General features: G+C 44.7%; 1 protein-coding gene across 1 annotated transcript; it reads left to right on the plus strand.

Moving 5' to 3' along the window:
* Positions 1-972: 972 nt before the first annotated feature.
* Positions 973-16,793, plus strand: LOC112240509 (alpha-2-macroglobulin-like). The gene is made up of 37 exons (XM_042314722.1): positions 973-1,129; positions 2,125-2,212; positions 2,370-2,550; positions 2,918-3,074; positions 3,635-3,687; positions 4,023-4,043; positions 4,303-4,468; positions 4,565-4,649; positions 5,367-5,514; positions 5,615-5,735; positions 6,150-6,259; positions 6,356-6,529; positions 7,279-7,512; positions 7,865-7,931; positions 8,005-8,150; positions 8,280-8,429; positions 8,711-8,863; positions 8,982-9,076; positions 9,276-9,403; positions 9,647-9,873; positions 9,942-10,068; positions 10,155-10,276; positions 10,358-10,409; positions 10,487-10,570; positions 10,651-10,827; positions 11,297-11,372; positions 11,500-11,656; positions 11,748-11,822; positions 14,354-14,516; positions 14,778-14,968; positions 15,224-15,439; positions 15,582-15,706; positions 15,925-16,015; positions 16,122-16,190; positions 16,319-16,421; positions 16,512-16,565; positions 16,700-16,793. Exons 2-36 carry the CDS (start codon positions 2,127-2,129, stop codon positions 16,550-16,552), a joined length of 4,371 nt encoding a protein of 1,456 aa, XP_042170656.1. The 5' UTR covers positions 973-1,129; positions 2,125-2,126; the 3' UTR covers positions 16,553-16,565; positions 16,700-16,793.
* The last annotated feature ends 899 nt before the right edge of the window (positions 16,794-17,692 follow it).

Consider the following 17,692-nt stretch of genomic DNA (forward strand, 5'->3'; position numbering starts at 1 on the left):
TCTGACTATCGTAGCTGGGCCTCCGTCTGATTCATTTCAACCAGTTTCTTACAAATTCTGGGCTTCAGGCTGCGTGGTTAATTTAATTGGGTTTATGAACATTGAGAATATAATTCTCGTGACAGGATGTTCCCTCTAAACTCCCTCTGGAGCATCACTGACGTCTGCTTCAGGTACTACACCTTGGTCTGGAGGAGGAGGGGGGTTGGAGAGAAGACAGTAACGACTACCTCATCATCATCATGTGCAGTAACGACTACCTCATCTCTGTACCCCACACATAGAATTATCTGTAAGGTCCCTCAGTCGAGCAGTGAATTTCAAACACAGATTCATCCACAAAAACTAGGAAGGTTTTCCAATGTCTCACAAAGTAGAGCAGATGAGTTGGTAGATGGGTAATAATAAAAAGCAGATATCAATATCTCTTTCAACATTAAGTTATTAATTACACTTTGGATGGTGTGTCGATACACCCAGTCACTACAAAGATACAGGCGTCCTTCCCAACTCAGTTGCCAGAGAGGAAGGAAACTTCTCAGGGATTTTACCATGAGGCCAATGGTGACTTTAAAACAGTTACAGAGTTTAATGGCTGTGATAGGAGGGGATTCAATTATCTGTCCTGCGTTACCCCGGTGGAAGGATTGTCCGGGATACCTCTGGAGCATGAGCCAGGTGCCCCTTTAAAGCCAGCTCAAAACAAAGTGATGCAGGTCAAATCAAATCAAATGTTATTTGTCACATGCCAAATACAACAAGTGTAGACTTTTCCGTGAAATGCTTACTTACAAGCCCTTAACCAACAGTGCAGTTCAAGAAGAGGAAAATATTGACCAAGTAGACTAAAATAAAAAGTAACACAATAAGAATAACAATAACGAGGCTATATACAGGGGGCACCGGTACCGAGTCCACAGGCTAGTTGAGGTAATCAACATGCTGCCTTGTTGACAATATGATCGAGCATTTGAAATGGACGTTCAGTCTAATCGAACTCCCTGAATATCCAGCAGGTGCGAGTGCTTAGTAATTAGAAGTGAAAAAAGTCCGGAACTAAGGATATTTATAGGGACATGACCGACGGGGGATGTTTACTTTCGACTGAGTCCACAAACAACCCGCTGCGGTGAGTATGCCTAGTGCACAGGTGCTCTAGCAACTTGTGTTGCAATCATGTACCCAAAACAATAGTTTTTGAAATGTTACTTGCATCTGGTCTTTTACAGGCTATACCAAATGCAATCCAAAAGGGTTTAGCAACATAATACTTTCTCCTCGTGCACGCTAAACACACTTTTGCAATCTGTGTTTGGCGCCCAGTTTCTAGCCCGATATATTGTAACTCGGTTTAGAAGAAACACTAACCTACATGCAATTGAGCCTTTTTACCGACCTGTGTCTGCAGCCTTGTCTCATGGACCTCACGTAACATAGTAAAAGTAAATCTGCCAGGCGTAAATCTGTATGAAATGTTAATTTTGGTATGTTTACAGAAGACTGACAGCTACTTAAGGCAATAACCAAAAGGGTGGAGGGGTGGGTGTAGTAAAACTGCCGTATAACTATTTGGGTAATAAGCAACTTCATCTACTTTGGAACTACTTAACTAAAAGGGTTAAGGTTAGCCAACATGCTAACCACCTTTACTCCTAATGTTTAGCCTAGATAATGTTAGCTACCTAGTTCATGTTGGCCACAACAAATTGGAATTTGTAAGATGTCTGTTTTTAACATCATATGAAATGGATGACAGACATCTACAAATGTTATATCACATCTCCTCATACTTGAGTGTTTCAGTTTTGCGTACAAAATGGTCTGAGACCCGGTTGGTGCCTGTTTGGGGATATCTCAGTGGGTAGATGCTTCTGATATGGAGTGCATGGTTTGCAGTGCCCAGGAAAGAATTTTAAATTCAATTGTTTGGTCTCTCACCCCCTTCTCTGTAGAATTGTATTTTATTAGCCAACCCTTAACCTATATCTCCTAACCTGCTGTGGAAGCTCTAACCTTATAGGTGAAGTCAATTGACAATCTGGATCCCATCTAGACACAACCTGTATACTGTGCAGTAGGAATACTGGGTCATAACAGACTTGGTGGTTTATTTTTCTCCTTTAGTCATGGTTCTTCCCGGGCTTCAGGTTTGGAGATGGATCCTCTTTGCCTGCATTCACTGGCTTTGTGTCTGTCAAGAGACTCCAAGACCGTAAGTCCATCTGCAGTTAGAATTTAGTGATCAGACTTGTCAGAGCAATTTTTCATCTCCCCTTTCTGCAGATCTTTATCCCCTCTTGTGTATATTTCAACCGGCTTTGGGTTTAGAGATGTACTGATGTTCCTGTTGCCGGGTGTGTTCTCTGTAGGATTTACATGGTAGCCGTTCCTGCAGTGATCCAGGCAGGCTCAGAGGCCAAGCTTTGTGCCAGCCTTCTGCAGCCCAACGAGACCCTGGTCATGACCGTATCTCTGATGGCCGACGGGCAGAACAAGAGACTTCTCCACCAGAGTTCTGACCAAGAGTTTCACCGCTGTTTCCAGTTTCAGGTCAGCCCAGCACTGGTGGACTTCCAGAACCATTCCATTAAGAGTGGACTGTACTGCTCAGCTTTGATGCATCGCTTAGGTTCTTTGTGCAATGCCAGCTTATTTTATGGGAAATGTCAGTGGTGGCCTACCAGAACTTTTCTGTGATTCGGGCTCCAATTTGTACCAGGTTTTGATTGAATGCTAGTATATACTATTGAGACCATTTATATATGTAACTTACAGCAGGCTGAATGCATAATGGGATCCCTGCAGTAGTTAAGCTCTTAAACGCTCTTACCAACTGGGCCACACGGCAGCACATTTGAATGTCCTATGTTATCGGTCCGTTTGTTCACCGGTGTTGCCCTGTTTCCGTCCCTGACAGGCCCCTCGTGTGAAGAGCGACAAAGTGCAGAACTTTAAGGTGGAGGTTCGAGGAGAAACATTCCTATCAACAGAGGAGAGAAGGGTCATGATCAAACCCTACAGCCCCATGACGTTCATCCAAACGGACAAACCAATCTACAACCCAGGACAAACGGGTAATGTTAGAGCCGGTACACCTTTAGTCTGGTTACTAAGAAACGGGCCAATTAGGTGTTGGCATGTTCTGTAATGGTTTACTCCGGGGCGTTGATCTTTTTGGGCCCCTGACCCCATTTTGACATCAACAGTTATCCACGACCCCACCGTGCTCCCTTTGTTTATTTGAGGCTTTAACAGTATTACAATGAAGTACTGTCAGACTGAAGTCTGAAGGAAGTATTGTTTGAAATGCACCAGGCAATAATTGTGTAGAAAAGAACACCATCATTGCTGGCAATGCTCTTGCCCAGTCTGGTCCCGTCCACTCTGTTCTAACGTCATGCGTGGCTTATGAGGATTGTAGAGGGAAACGGTAGACATCTGAAGAGCCTCGTTGTTCAGGAATGTGGTGCAGATGCAGTAAATCCCCCTGGGTTCACTCAGGATATGTACACTGGAATCAGGCTGGAAATCCTCAACCAGTATTTCTGGGAATCCTTGGAATTGAGAAAGTTGCCTGAAATTCTGCTTCTAATATTCTCATTGTGTTTGTCGTCTTGTCGTTGGCTTTTTACAGTGCTTTTTAGAGTCGTCACCTTGGATAGCAATTTTAGCCCCGTCAATCAGCTGGTGAGTTAAATATACGATTGACAATAGTATTTTAGTTCAGTCTCTACTACTTCAATCCAAGATGCAGAAGTGTCACAATTCTGTGATGGACATAGCAGTCTGGTATTATGTACAGCAATCAACCAGCCAGGACATGAGGCTTCCATTCGTATAGGTCAGATTGGAATGTATGGGATCATCTTTTCCTGAGATTGAATTACAAATGCTACATGTGATGTTTACATTAAGTGACCAAGCCAATCACCTGTCTAGTAGCTGTAGACAGCTATGCTCTGTTTTGGCATTGGAGTTCTTAATGAAACATGACGCCCATCTCTTGTCTTTGCCCTTCACAGTACAACATTGTGGAACTTGAGGTAAGATCCTTGTTGGTGGAACTTTATGTTGACTGTCCGTGTAAAGACTGCAGCATTATGACTCCCCCCTGCTAGCTAGGTCCTCATATCCACCTACTGTAGAAGTTGGCTAAATTCTTCCAATCAGCGTTGTGTGTAATCTGGGCCCTCTTCAGTAGATGAATGTTGCAGATAGAACTGACTCCTTGTCCTGTATACTGTTGTGAACTTTCCACAACGTTGTGTCCTGCTGAACATGCCCCTTCCTATGAACCAACAGGATGTTAATCACAACCGGATTGGACAGTGGGTCAACACTACATCCAGTGGCAACATTCTGCAGCTTTCTCACCCCCTGAACTCTGAAGCACCTGTAGGATCCTTTACCATTGTAGTGTGGATTGGTGAAGAGAAAATCTACCACAACTTCAAGGTAGAACAGTATGGTAGGTTGAGTTTCTCTTTCATGCTCGGTAATGTTGCATCAATGCATCACAATCCTGGAACGTTCTGGAGTTGACTGCTGTTCTTTTTATCTGTAGTTTTGCCCAAGTTTGAGATCAAAATGAACCTCACTGACAAGATCAGCGTTGTTCAAGAAGAGTGTGAAGTGAAAGTGTGTGCAGAGTGAGTAAACACTATTGGTGATTTGCAATGTACTGTAGTTACAAGGTGACGTGTAACTGCACTACGTCATTAATTATCTCCTTACGTGAAGGCAGACCTGGGTTGAACTACTATTGGAAGTATTACATTTACTTTCACATTTCAAATGAAGGATTTGAAAATACAAGTAAATAACATTGTATTGGTCACAACACGTGTTTGGTACATGTTGCGAGTGCAGCGATATAGATGATGAATACAGTATAAACATATGAGTAATGCAAGGTATGTCAGCATTATTAGTGACTAGTATTCCAATGATGTCAAGTCTGTAGGCAGCAGCCTCTGCTCGTACTGTAGCTTTGTTTGATAATACACTTATTAAATATAAAAGTCCTTAAATATGCATGTGGTCTGCATTAATGACCCATGCTAATTGAAGACCTATAGTGCTACTGCTCAAGTCTTAAACTGCTGCTAGGATCCCTGAGATTTGTTAGTGGCATTTACATGAACAGCTGGTTCTTCGGTCATAAAGCATCTCAGATTAGGATGGCTGTTCTAGGATCAGGTCCCAGCCTGACATGTGACCTTGTTCCCGTTCTGAGGCTCTATGACTACAGGTCCAGATTCATTGACTGTGTTAAACGCCTGACTTCAAGCCTTTAGGTCTTATGTTTTTAATATGGTAACTGGATGTAGGAAGTTGACACTTGTCTTATTGTGAATTGAAATCAGATACACGTATGGGCAGCCTGTACCTGGTAAAGCAGGGGTGAAGTTGTGCCGACCTTTGGACAATGCCGTGATACCGATAACAATTGATGCGCGAAATCCACAAGGAGTTCCTGATTACACACCTCCATGCCACAAAGAGTCAATTGAGGTTTGTATGCTTTCCTAAAACTAGTAGTGCTGTTTTTACCAACATATTACATTTTGAATGGGATTTAAATCTTCTGTGTGGTTCTGCTTGTTTTTCCTAGATGGACCATACTGGCTGTGCTTCTTATGTCTTCAACATGGCACTTTTCACAAAGAATGCAGGAGAGAAATTGCTGCGAGACGTGTTTAGTTTCCATGCAGAAGTACAGGAGGAGGGGACGGGCAAGTCCTAATCACAATCATTATGAGATGCATCATATTTACTCAATACAAAGCCTTCATTTCACTTCAGCTGATGGCGACGTAACTATTGCCTGTTTCATTAGATCAGTTTCCATAACTGTCCTGGGGTTCCCCCTGGGTTCATGTTTTGGTTTTTGCCCGAGCGCTACACAGCTGACTGTAGTTTTGATTTGAATCGGCTGTAGTGCCATAGTGCCAGGGCAAGAAACTACAAGGTGCACCCAGGGGGGGTCCCAGAACTGAGTTTGGGTTACTCTGCGTTGGCTCAAGGTTGGTAAGAAAGAGCTTTTTGACCGTTGGTGCTGCAGCAGGGTTTTATATAATTCTGTGGAAGCTGCACTGCAATTCAGTTTCTGCATTGTGAAATATACCGTATTTGTTTTCATTTGACAGGTATTACACTGTCAGAGGAAAAAAATGTAGAGCTCTCCTATGTGATTGGAGAATTCACATTTGTTGACACGCCCCAAATCTATGAGCATGGATCAATTATCGAAGGCAAGGTAAGTCCAAATGGTGTTCCTGTTGGTTTGTCCTGCTTCCTGAACTACCAGTATGTGGTGTCACTTCATTCATACAACGCCCCCCTTTTTCTTCAGATAAATGCTGTTCGATATAACAACACACCCATCTCTGACATGTTAGTCTACCTGTTTGAGGAGAAAGGCTGGTCCTCATATCTACGACTACAGAACCTAACCACGGACAGTCGTGGTATTGCCAGGTTCTCCATCAACACAACCAGTCTGCCCAAAGAGAATATTAACCTCGTAGTAAGTATGATTCCTTCTAGGTTTGAGAGACTTTATACTCGATGCCAGTGTCTGGGACTAAACAATCTACATTTTAAATAGAACTATAACTAATTAAACGTATACTCTTTATTATATCTGATGAATAATGTTAATTCATAAGGAAGGATTGTGGCTTTTTAAGCAAGCAAAAAGGGTCGTTAAGCTATGGTTGAACCGACTCAACTTAGCTCTGGGATGTTTAGATAAGGTAGAGTTCCAGATAATGGAAAAGTCTTCTTCTAAATAGTGATGGATGAAGGTGCAGATTCCACAAGTTAATCTGAATAAGTGTGTCTGGAGCGAGCTAGTGGGTTGGAATCAACTTTTGAACCTGTTCTGTTCTGGTCATAGGTTATAAAATGTCTTTCCTCCTATGGCGTCATATTTAGTATATAAACTGTTTGTGGTTTCATGGCAGCGAGCTCTGAGAATAAATATTATCTAATTTTGATAAGACTGGTCCCTGTCTATTTTATACAAATAAGAATCTTAGGAATTATGACATTCCTGTGACGGGGGAACCAAAACGTGCACCGCTTGGGGTCCCCAGGACTGTTGGGGAAACGATGCCCAGAGGTCATGACCTTAACAGGCTAGGTGGAAGTAAGGTGGATCTGTTACCATATTGCTTCCTGTCATCCTCTCAGATCCCCACTGTATATAGGACGGGCTCAAGGGGTTGATTTAGCATTGGGCCTTTAGTTACTATTCCTTTTGTTCCTTTCCAGGTGAGCGACACCCCACAAGTGGAGTACCCAGGATACAGGGTCCCCTATTTCAACAGAGGGCAACACCTACTCTCGCTGATCCAGCCCGCTGCCCCTGACATTAAACCGTCCAGCTCCCTGGCTATTCAGAAGGTGGAGAAACCACTGGCGTGTGGGCAGGCGGTGTCGATCACCATCCGCTATGCCATCGTAGGGGAGACTGTCCCAAAGGGCTCTGTGGCTGTCCTCTACCTGGTGAGTAGAACCAGGAACAACCTGCAAACCCATGGTGCCTCTCAAACAGCACCATATTTCCTATTTGCACTCCTTTTGACCAGGATCATTTCAGGCCCGAGACATACTTTCAAAGGAAGGATGTTCCTAAACTACACCAATACTCCTAATCAACCACTGTAACCCAACCTAGCTCATGTTACAAATTGGAATCCGTAATCTATAAAATGGATGATGGGCATCCACAAATGAATAGGTGCAACGTATCATACTAATTGGAGTCCTGGATTTGTTAACCGTGTTACGTCTACCCCGTGAGTCCAGGTTGCAACGTCTCCACTCTGTTGCTGAGAACTATTTCCTTTCCCTCCAGGCCTTGTCCAGAGGGGTCATAGTTCAGCATGGACACATCAATGTTACTGTGCAGCAGGACAGTCCTGGTGAGTGAATTTCATGAAGTGATTCTGAACGTTCTGGAAGGTGCTTAATGAGTGACCTGCTCTTGCGTTGCAGTAGCTGAGGGTGACGTCACCTTGACGTTGGCAGTGGTCCCAGAGATGGCGCCGGTGGTTCAGCTCCTGGTGTACAGTATGCTACCCAGTGAGACTGTCATCGCCCACAGCATGAACTTCCCCACTGAGAAATGCTTCAGGAACAAGGTGTGTGGAGGAGTCTGGCATATCCCCAGTGACTGTACATCACAAACATTGTTGTCATTTTATGAAAGGTGTCCAGTATTTCCATGCAGACTGTATCATACCTGGAGTAATGGTATCTGTGTCTGCTAGGTGTTGGTGGAGTTCTCTCCCTCCAACGCTGTCCCAGGGGAGGAGAACACCCTGCGTCTCTCGGCCCGGCCCGGTTCCCTCTGTGGCCTCAGTGCTGTTGACCAGAGTGTTGGTATCATGGAGCCAGGGAAGAGGCTGGATGCTGACAAGGTAACACGGCTCACTGAAGTGAACAACAGTGGTACCACCATACCTGCTGGGAATACAACCAGTGACTACAGCAGACATGGAGTGGATCTGTTCACTGTTATCAAATGTGATGGGACTCATTCTCTGGCTTGAGGCCCACTTTCTATTGCCTCTCAGTAACTGGAAAGCACCTCCTTGTTGAACGTTTAGCAATGGACAACAAATTGGCGTGTTTCCCCAAGTAGTCGTTTCAGTCTGTTCTGTTTGGTCCCCAATGAACAAGGCCTGTTGTCCCTTTCCAGATATTTGATTTGTTACCGGTCAAGGAGACGACCTATATTCCCTACGAGCTTGAAGATCCAGTAGCATGTTTACGCGTTAGACCAAGGAGATCCATAATACCACACCCATATGGACCGTCTGAGCAGACAAATGATCCTTATGCAGTTTTTCAGGTAAATATTTCTGCCCTGTTTTCTCAACTTGAAGAATCAGTCAGTACTGTTACAATGTGTTCAACTTAATAGAATGACAAACGGACTTTTATTACTGAATTGGTTCTGCTATTTCTAGACACTGGGATTGAAGCTAGCGACTAACCTGGATATAAGAGTACCTTCCTGCCTCAGTTACCAGGGGAACCAGTACTATCGCTCCTATGGTGAGATGTCCTTACCAACCCTTATTCTCATTGCCTAGTCTAATGAATCTTGGGTTATGGATGACCTTTTGCTAGAATAACAAAGCCTGGTTAAACTGGTCTAAACACTGCATGCACTCACTGAGCCCAGCAGCATTCAGTCTATTTTTAACTTGACACTAATGGCCATGTTTTGTGTTGGTAGTAGCTTACAGCCTAATGGCTAGGCCTGGATCAGCGGGTCCTAGACTTGAAATGGCTGTGGCTGGTGGACTTGCCGCTCCACCTCCGCCACCCATACAGACGGTCCGTACATTTTTCCCTGAGACATGGATTTGGGACCTTGTGGAAGTGGTAAGTAAGTGCTCTGCAGAGTGAGGCCGACCTCTGGTGAAAGCCCTCTTAGCTCTTGCCTCGTATCCAAACAGTATTGGTGTAGATTAGTAACCTGAACCTCTGTAGGCCAGCTTTCTCTTAGGAAAGACCCTTTGACCTCAATGGGTGTCCCTGGTTAGATAAAGCTTAAATGCATTCGTAACAACAAACTGTGTTGAAATGAGTGGTGGCTTTCTGTTTGAACTCTGACCTCTGTATTCCAGGGAGTCTGGATCTTTAGATGTCCCCCTGACAGTACCAGACACCATCACCACCTGGGAGACTGAGGTCTTCTGCCTGGCCCCCAGTGGCTTCGGTCTGGCTCCTCTGGTGGAGCTCACGGTCTTCCAGCCCTTCTTCCTGGAGCTCACCCTGCCCTACTCAGTCATCCGGGGAGAGCGCTTTGAGCTGAAGGCCACTGTGTTTAACTACCTCTCCAAGTGCATTATGGTACGACGCTGCACCAGGATGGTTTCTTGAGTTGTATTGTTATCTTACGCCGTGTTCCTCTTTGGCAGGTTTCTGTGACTCCAGCTCTTTCCTCGGACTACACTCTCACACCCTTGCGTGATGTCCAGGACTCCTCGTGCTTGTGTGCCAATGGACGAAAGACCTTCAGTTGGACAATGGCCCCCTCTGTCCTGGGTTAGTCTTCATCTGTTCAAACGGCAGAATGGATGTGAACCGTCACCGTATTGGATGTTGTGTAACCTGCGCTGTACTGTGTGTAGGGGTTTTGAACGTGTCTGTTAGTGCGGAGGCTGTCCGGTCCCAGACTGCGTGTGACAATGGGGTTGTGAACGTACCGGAGAGAGGACGCGTTGACACAGTCACACGGAGCCTGCTGGTGAAGGTATGTAGTCTACTGCTGTGGGAGAACTAACGTTAGGTAGCACAGATACTGCCTCTGAAATGAATCCCTCTCCTCCTCCAGGCTGAGGGAACAGAGAAGAGCCACACCTACAACTGGTTGCTGTGTCCTACTGGTCAGTAATGAATCAACGTTGAATGTTCACGGTGGTTGACGTGATCATCTTCATTCAGCTCCTCTTTGTGTCCACAGGAGAAGCTCTGACGGAGGAGGTGGAAGTGCAACTTCCCCAGAATGTGGTGGATGGCTCTGCTAGGATTTCCCTCTCAGTTCTGGGTAAAATAAACCATTGTGTAGTGGTGGGAAGACGACGATGCTGCTGTTTGCTGTAACAGAAGTCCCTTGTTTCTCTGTAGGGGACATCCTGGGTCGGGCCCTCAACAACCTGGATGGACTGTTGCAGATGCCGTATGGGTGTGGGGAGCAGAATATGGCCCTGCTCTCCCCCAATATCTACATCCTGGAGTACCTGAGGAACACAGAGCAGCTCACGCCAGCCATCCTAGAAAAGGCCACCAAGTTCCTCACTAGTGGTAGGAGAGTCCCTTAAAATCTGTCTATTAGATGCCAAATCCACAAACCGGGCTGGATTTGTCCAATTAGAGGATTTTGTTTTCTCCACGGTGTACCCTGCTGTCATGGTAACGGCGGAGCTGCATAACAGATGATATCAATGTCTTAACCATGTGTTGGGTCAGTGATGTTTTCTACTGAAGTCATTTGATGGTAGAATATTGACACTGTCTCATAGCACCCTATTCCTTACATAGGGCAGGACTCTCCAACCTTGTTACTGTCCTGTATGTAGGTTTTCACTCCAACCCTAATCTCGCTCCCCTTCTAATAATTAGCTGGTTGAATGGGGTTAATTACAACTTGGTTCGAGGGTAGCTCTCCGTGAACAGGGTTGGAGAGCCCTGCTATATAGGGAGCCGTTTGGGGCACAACTCTGGGAATAGAACAAGCGCTTGGTCACCGTTGATGATAAAAACCCACCGGCAGGTTACCAAAGGCAGCTGAACTACAAGAATGCCGATGGTGCGTACAGCACGTTTGGACAAGGCTTGGGGAACACCTGGTGAGTACTTGGCTTGTGTTTCAATGACGTATTGACCACTCAAATGGCATCTCTGGCATGGAGACGATGGATAGGACAGCTGACGTGTGATGTCAGGGCTTTTAAATGAATCCACTTCTCTCTTCAGGCTGACTGCTTTTGTCTTGAGATCCTTCGGCAAAGCCCAGTCTTTCATCTATGTTGACCCGGCAACGATGGAGCAATCCAAGACTTGGTTGGAACGTCAACAAGGCCAACATGGCTGTTTCAGAACTTTAGGGAAGCTCTTGAACAACCGAATGAAGGTATTTATATTGCTAATAAACTGGTTGTCTGTTTCGTCAGACCGGCCGTAGTTTGATTTCAACAGGCTAGTGTCTTGACATCGTTTTCTAGGGTGGAGTGACGGATGAAGTCACACTGACGGCTTACATCACTGCTTCAATGCTGGAGCTCAACATGTCCGTGACGGTAAGTAGCTTCACTCCGTGGAACCATTTCTCACACCGGCATTACAGGAATCTCATTCAGCCTCCTGTATGAAATCTGTCTTGCATCAACTGTCATTTACAGCTTCTACGACGTAGTGAAGTAATTTCTCTGCTAGTAGCCTATGAAATAACAAAGAATGGGCTTAGATATGTAAGGGAACACCCCCCTGAAATGGACAAAAATGAATGGCAAGTCATTGGCACTGGACAAACCATATACACGGTGTCCAATACCACTCAATTCGGCGTCGTTTCGTTCAAAGTTGATTGCAAATGCCATATGGCAAATGCCAGGTGTAACACTTTGAAAATCCAACAGGTGGTTTTTCATATTGCAAATGCAACATCAAAGTGAAAAAATGCAAAAACCTAGTAACCCCTTAAAGTGCTTTCTGGACCGTTTTTCAAAATTCTTTTGATTTGTGTCAATTACACATGTATAAGAACTTCAACATATTTTTATTTTTTACTTGTGCATAAGGCATATGTTTTGTCCATTTTGCAATGTGATTTCATAGGAAGTCAAAAGTAACTTAGGGGCCACATGCCATAAGAAATTTGGCATGCTCAAAAATCCTGCAGAAATGCAAAATTGACTGGCCGGGCAGTGATAGTGGTTCTTCTCCATCGCTCGTTGTGTTGATTTCATTATATCCACTGTGCATTTGCAATATGGTTCAGTGGGCATTTACCATCACGAATTTGTCATGCTATAAAAATCCTGCAGGAATGCGAAATTGATGGCTGGGCAGTGATTCTGGTACCTCACTGTTTAAACATACTGCAAATGGACAATAGTCACTGTCCATCAGTCAATTGGATATCATTCTGACACCAAACCCACTTTTTCCAACTCGTTTAGTAGCCAACTATCACATACTACAGAGCTGGCCCAAAATTCACAACGCCTTCTATTCAAACCATAATAAAAACGTAGTTACGTTCCAGCTGCGGCTCCAGTTCTGATATGTGTAGGCCTAGCTGAGGCAACCCCGAATCCCAAGTTTGGGCTCGATAGGTCATTTGGTGCCCGAGCAAGACCCTAATTGGTGCTGAAAATTGCTACGGGGTCCTTGAATGAGCATCGGACAGGAACATTGGGGTCCGTCTCTATGGGCCGAGCCGGTTTTAATGCAACGGGTCTTTTCTAAATGTCGTCATTTTCGTAATGGTCAAAATGAATTGAAGTCATTGCAAATGTACGAGCTTGTTTCTCGGTCCGTGAACCTTCTAGAGTGCGTGGCGAGTTACGTGGCTATCGACCTGAGGTCTAGAACAGGTTTTTAAAGTTTCGGAACTCTAGGTCTGACGGTTCTTTTAAAAGTTCCAACAAGGTTAACTAATACAGGCACTGTGTGTGATTTAGTTTTTCTTTGAAATTTTATGGGAAAAATGACTGATTTACAGTTCATGGGGGTTACCTAATCACACATGAAGTTTTGAAAAGATCTGACCATTTTAACCCTTGGAAACAGCCAATATGACACCATTTAAGGCATTTCCGGTTGGCACAGGAAGCTATAAATAAACTCATATCCTGATTGGGGTATGCCTTTACAGTATCCTAAGTCTTTAACGTTAAGGACTGAGTAATTTACGGAGGGTTTAGTGAGTGTTATTTCAGAATCACAAATCTCGCAGAGCTCCGCAGCACACTTTAAAAAGATTCGTATGAACACCCTGCAACTGGATCTGTAACTGTTTAAAAAAAAGAATAAAACATCACCAATTTGACATTGTATGATATCTCTTAAATGACGATAGACAAATGGCTGGTTCTTGTTTTTTATTGACACCAGAGGCTCCTTGACTTTGACGTGAAGCGGAAAAATGATTGCTCTAATTTCATTTTGGACCTTTTTTCCTAGAAATGGCCATAACTCAAAAACCGTTGAGGCCTAGACGCCATCTTGTTCGGGGCCAACTGCCCATTATGGGTTTAGGAGAAGGCCACGTCGTGATTCGTGATGTTTTGTACATTTGCAATATGATTGCTTATTCCCTCTTGTGGGATTTACCGGGACAGTGGAAAAATGCAAATTGGATTATTTTATGAAACGGAAACCGAATGTTTGACTTCCCGGTAGATCCGGCCCTGCCGCACGGCCCGACGCCGTCCGTGAATTTTACAGACGTTTTCGGACGTCTAGTAAGGGACCGTATATTTGCAATATGGACTTTCTCACTAACCATATGGCAAATGTTCCCTCAAGGTATGTTACTACTGATATTAGGCTCTGTATGCTACTGTAAAGTGAGAAAGGAAATGTGCTGTAGTCTGGTCCCAGATCTGTTGGTGTTTATTTTTAGAGTGCCATGCCTCTTTAGCAGGGGACCTCTGCATATACACAAATTATACCCTTTACAAATGCACAAGGGAAAAACAATCCCGTTCCTCAGCAAAAAGTGTTCCCTAATCAACAATTTGAACTGCCTGAGGCCCCAGAACAGCAAGTTGAATGGAACCCAGTCCAAACTGATCTGGGACCAGGCTGTCATTCTGTGCTCTAGGATCCTGTTGTGGACCACAGCTTGTCTTGCCTGAAGAACTCCACCAGTGATTTGTCCAACACCTACGCTACTGCTCTGCTGGCCTACACCTTCACCCTGGCAGGTGACATGGAGACACGGGCCCGGCTTCTGCAGCACCTCGACACCATCTCATTTCAAGAGGGTGAGCGATATCCTGGTAGCGCTGTCTTGCCTTGATTGAGCATGCCTGGATAATGGAGTACTCCTAAAAGTGTAAACCATCTGGCACTCCAGATGGGCCCAATAAAATGAATAATTTAAAAATATTGTTAAGAAAAAAAATACCCTAAAATTGTTTTGGAAATGAATTGGAGGTCAGGACTTTGTATTGTGTAGTCTGTATTAGGATGAATAAGCTAGTCCTTATTCTGGTGTGTGTGTGTGTGTGCTCCTCAACCCTCAGGGGGTCTCCTGCACTGGTCCCAGTCCTCCTCGGAGACCTCACCCTCCCTGGAGGTGGAGATCAGCTCGTACGTTCTGCTGGCGTCCCTCAGTGCCTCTTCTCGGTCTACCTCTGACCTGGGCTACGCCTCCCGCATCGTCAGGTGGCTGGTGAGGCAACAGAACGCCTACGGAGGCTTCTCTTCCACCCAGGTATACTTCCTAAACACCAGTGGTCTGAAATGGGGCACTAGTACAAACATTGACTCGTATCAGACCACAGGGCATGTGTTCTCCATGTCCAACCTGGTGAGGCTCACTTCCACTGATAGAGCCTAGAAACCATCATCCTAATGGATGGAATTGGGATTTAGTCACTTTAGCAACTGTTCAATGTGAGAAATAATCAACCCTTTAAAATGGTCTCTTTTCATTTTGAACTGATTGTCCTGTGGTGTGCATGTCTAGGACACGGTGGTGGCCCTCCAGGCCCTGGCTCTCTACTCCACCAGGGTGTTCAGTAGAGGAGGAGCCAGCACAGTGACGCTAAGGTCTCCCAGTGGGGACCGGTGCCTCTTCCATGTGAACCAAAACAACAAGCTTCTGTACCAGGAGAGGGCGCTGCAGGACACAGAAGGGAAGTACAGCGTTGAAGTGCAGGGCAGTGCTTGTGCCTCAGTGCAGGTCAGTGAATACACATCTCTCCTCCAGTCCTGTGGCGCAAGATGCACTTTAATACACATTACAGGGGAGCTGTTTGTTCTGGCTCATAAAATGTTTGTATTCGGACAGGATGGTTTCCCTGACTTCCTCTTCTCTATCCCAGGTGGTGCTCCGCTACAACGTCCCTACTCCTACCAGAAGCACAACGCTCAGTATCCAGGTGACTCCAGAGGTGGACTGCAACAGGAAGTCTTTGAGACCCAGGGTCACGCTGAAGCTCCAGTCTCGGTCAGAATGAAGGACATATTTGTATTAATTATTTTATCTTGGAGCGTGACCTGCAGAATGGGTTTGACCCAAATGAATTAGTGTTATACCTGTGTATCGGTTATTGACCTTCTAGTTGGTACCTCGGCTTGGATCAGTCAGAATGCTTATCTGGTCTTTATGGCTAAAATAATCCAAGCATTTGATTATTCAAATCAGTTGTCAATCATCTTTCTCAGATATCATGGAAAGGAGCTCACCACCAATATGATTATAGTGGATTTGAAAATGCTCTCTGGGTTTTCTCCAGATCCAGACTCTTTGGGGAGGGTGAGTTGTTGGGACCTTTATCCATGGAGGTCTTGCCTCGTCTGTGTCCCTTTGTTTAAGGATGACGGTTCTTTGTTCATGCAATATCAATGACTTGTCTTCACAGCTGAGGGGTTCAAGTCAAGTGGATCGTGTTGATATCAAAGATGACCATGTGTTAATGTACTTGACAGAGGTGAGGTGAAAACCATCTCAGTTTGAAACCATTCACATGGAACTTGATTTAAAAATAATATATTTTGATGTACAGTAACTTCTGCTTTGATCATTTAATGACCCGTATGTTTGTTTTTCTCCCAACAGCTGACATCACTTCCTTTCCGCATCACCCTGGACATCATACAGGAGCTCCCAGTACAGAATCTAAAGCCAGCAGTGGTCAAGATCTATGACTACTACCAGCCAAGTAAGTTACTCTACTAACCCCCCCCTCTTCTGAGGAACATTTGGTCAACTTGTTTTCATTTACTGAGACGAAGCTGTCTTACGGTTACAGGTGACCAGGCTGAGACAGAATACATCTTCCCTTGCAAGTAGGGGTTCCAAGCTGGTGAGCTACTTGAAATCTGTAGTTATTGGTGATGAATTGTGTACTATACATGATTTTAGGGAGCCAGTCTTCCTTTAATCTAAATGCTGGTCAGTTTGCTAAAGGATTCATTAAATGTCTTTGCTCCTCGACAGATGGAAGAAGATGACATTGATGTCACACCTGCAACCCTTGAGACGTCTTTCAAAAACTATGGATCTTGAAATAAAGTGTTTCATTAGAACCCTTTTCTGGAGCCTTTTGTCTTTGAGTATAAGGTGAATATTGAGGCAGTGGTGTTCATCCTGGGGTACGTTTTAAGGAATGTGATTGGGTTCAGTAAACAGCGCAGCTCTCTGGAGGTGTAGTTTCCATCTGTGCTGTTAATCAGGGTCGCCAACTGTACAAAAGTGTACTCCACTTTGGCTTCTCATCTCTTTTGTTCCTCAGTCTGTGACATGGACCCCTGTAGTTATGAAGCCCTGGTTCTTTTAGTTCTCATCAGGGAATGGGTCAGGACATATTACCACTAAATGACATTAACGTCTTACTGTGATCTCCTGATGAATGGTGTGGGCAGGGCAAGATGTGGTGGTAAACACACAAATCAATGAGATTAGCTGAACAATTGACGACCCAACAGATACTATAGAGCCCTACTGACAACGACTCACTAAATTCTATGAAAAACTTATGCAAACATGCTGTGAAAACAGTGTAAAAGCAGTGTTTATGGCCTGACAATGGGAAAGAAAAGACCTGTTCTGGGTTGTCTCCTGTACCTGCTGAGCTGTCAAACTAAACCATCACTGTAGTATCCTGGGGGAACTCAATCACTTGTGGCACTGAGCTTTACTCACATTGTTAATTCCAAATGGACCTCTGACCCCTACACATCTTAGTCACTCTGGTATATCTGCAAGGATTATGTCAGTGGTATTGTAGGTAGCCTAGTGGTTAGGGTATTGGGCCAGTAACTGAAAGGTTGCTAGATAGAATCCCTGAGCTGATCTGTCGGTCTGCCCCTGAACAAGGCAGTTAACCCACTGTTCCTAGGCTGTAAATAAGAATTGGTTCTTAACAGACTTGCTTAGTTAGTTTATTTATCCTTTGTCAGGTCGCTTTGTTTTGGGAACAAAACATTAGTG

This window comes from Oncorhynchus tshawytscha, unplaced genomic scaffold (assembly GCF_018296145.1).
Source record: "Oncorhynchus tshawytscha isolate Ot180627B unplaced genomic scaffold, Otsh_v2.0 Un_contig_1139_pilon_pilon, whole genome shotgun sequence".
In the NCBI taxonomy this organism is placed as follows: domain Eukaryota; kingdom Metazoa; phylum Chordata; class Actinopteri; order Salmoniformes; family Salmonidae; genus Oncorhynchus; species Oncorhynchus tshawytscha.

What these genes read in the sequence shown, in the direction of transcription:
- LOC112240509 (XM_042314722.1), top strand. Translation starts at nt 2,127, where the DNA reads ATGGTTCTTCCCGGGCTTCAGGTTTGGAGATGGATCCTCTTTGCCTGC. An exon ending in TTAGCCCCGTCAATCAGCTG is followed by an intron (nt 3,688 to 4,022) that starts GTGAGTTAAATA and finishes TGCCCTTCACAG; the next exon opens with TACAACATTGTGGAACTTGA. An exon ending in TTGGGACCTTGTGGAAGTGG is followed by an intron (nt 9,404 to 9,646) that starts TAAGTAAGTGCT and finishes CTCTGTATTCCA; the next exon opens with GGGAGTCTGGATCTTTAGAT.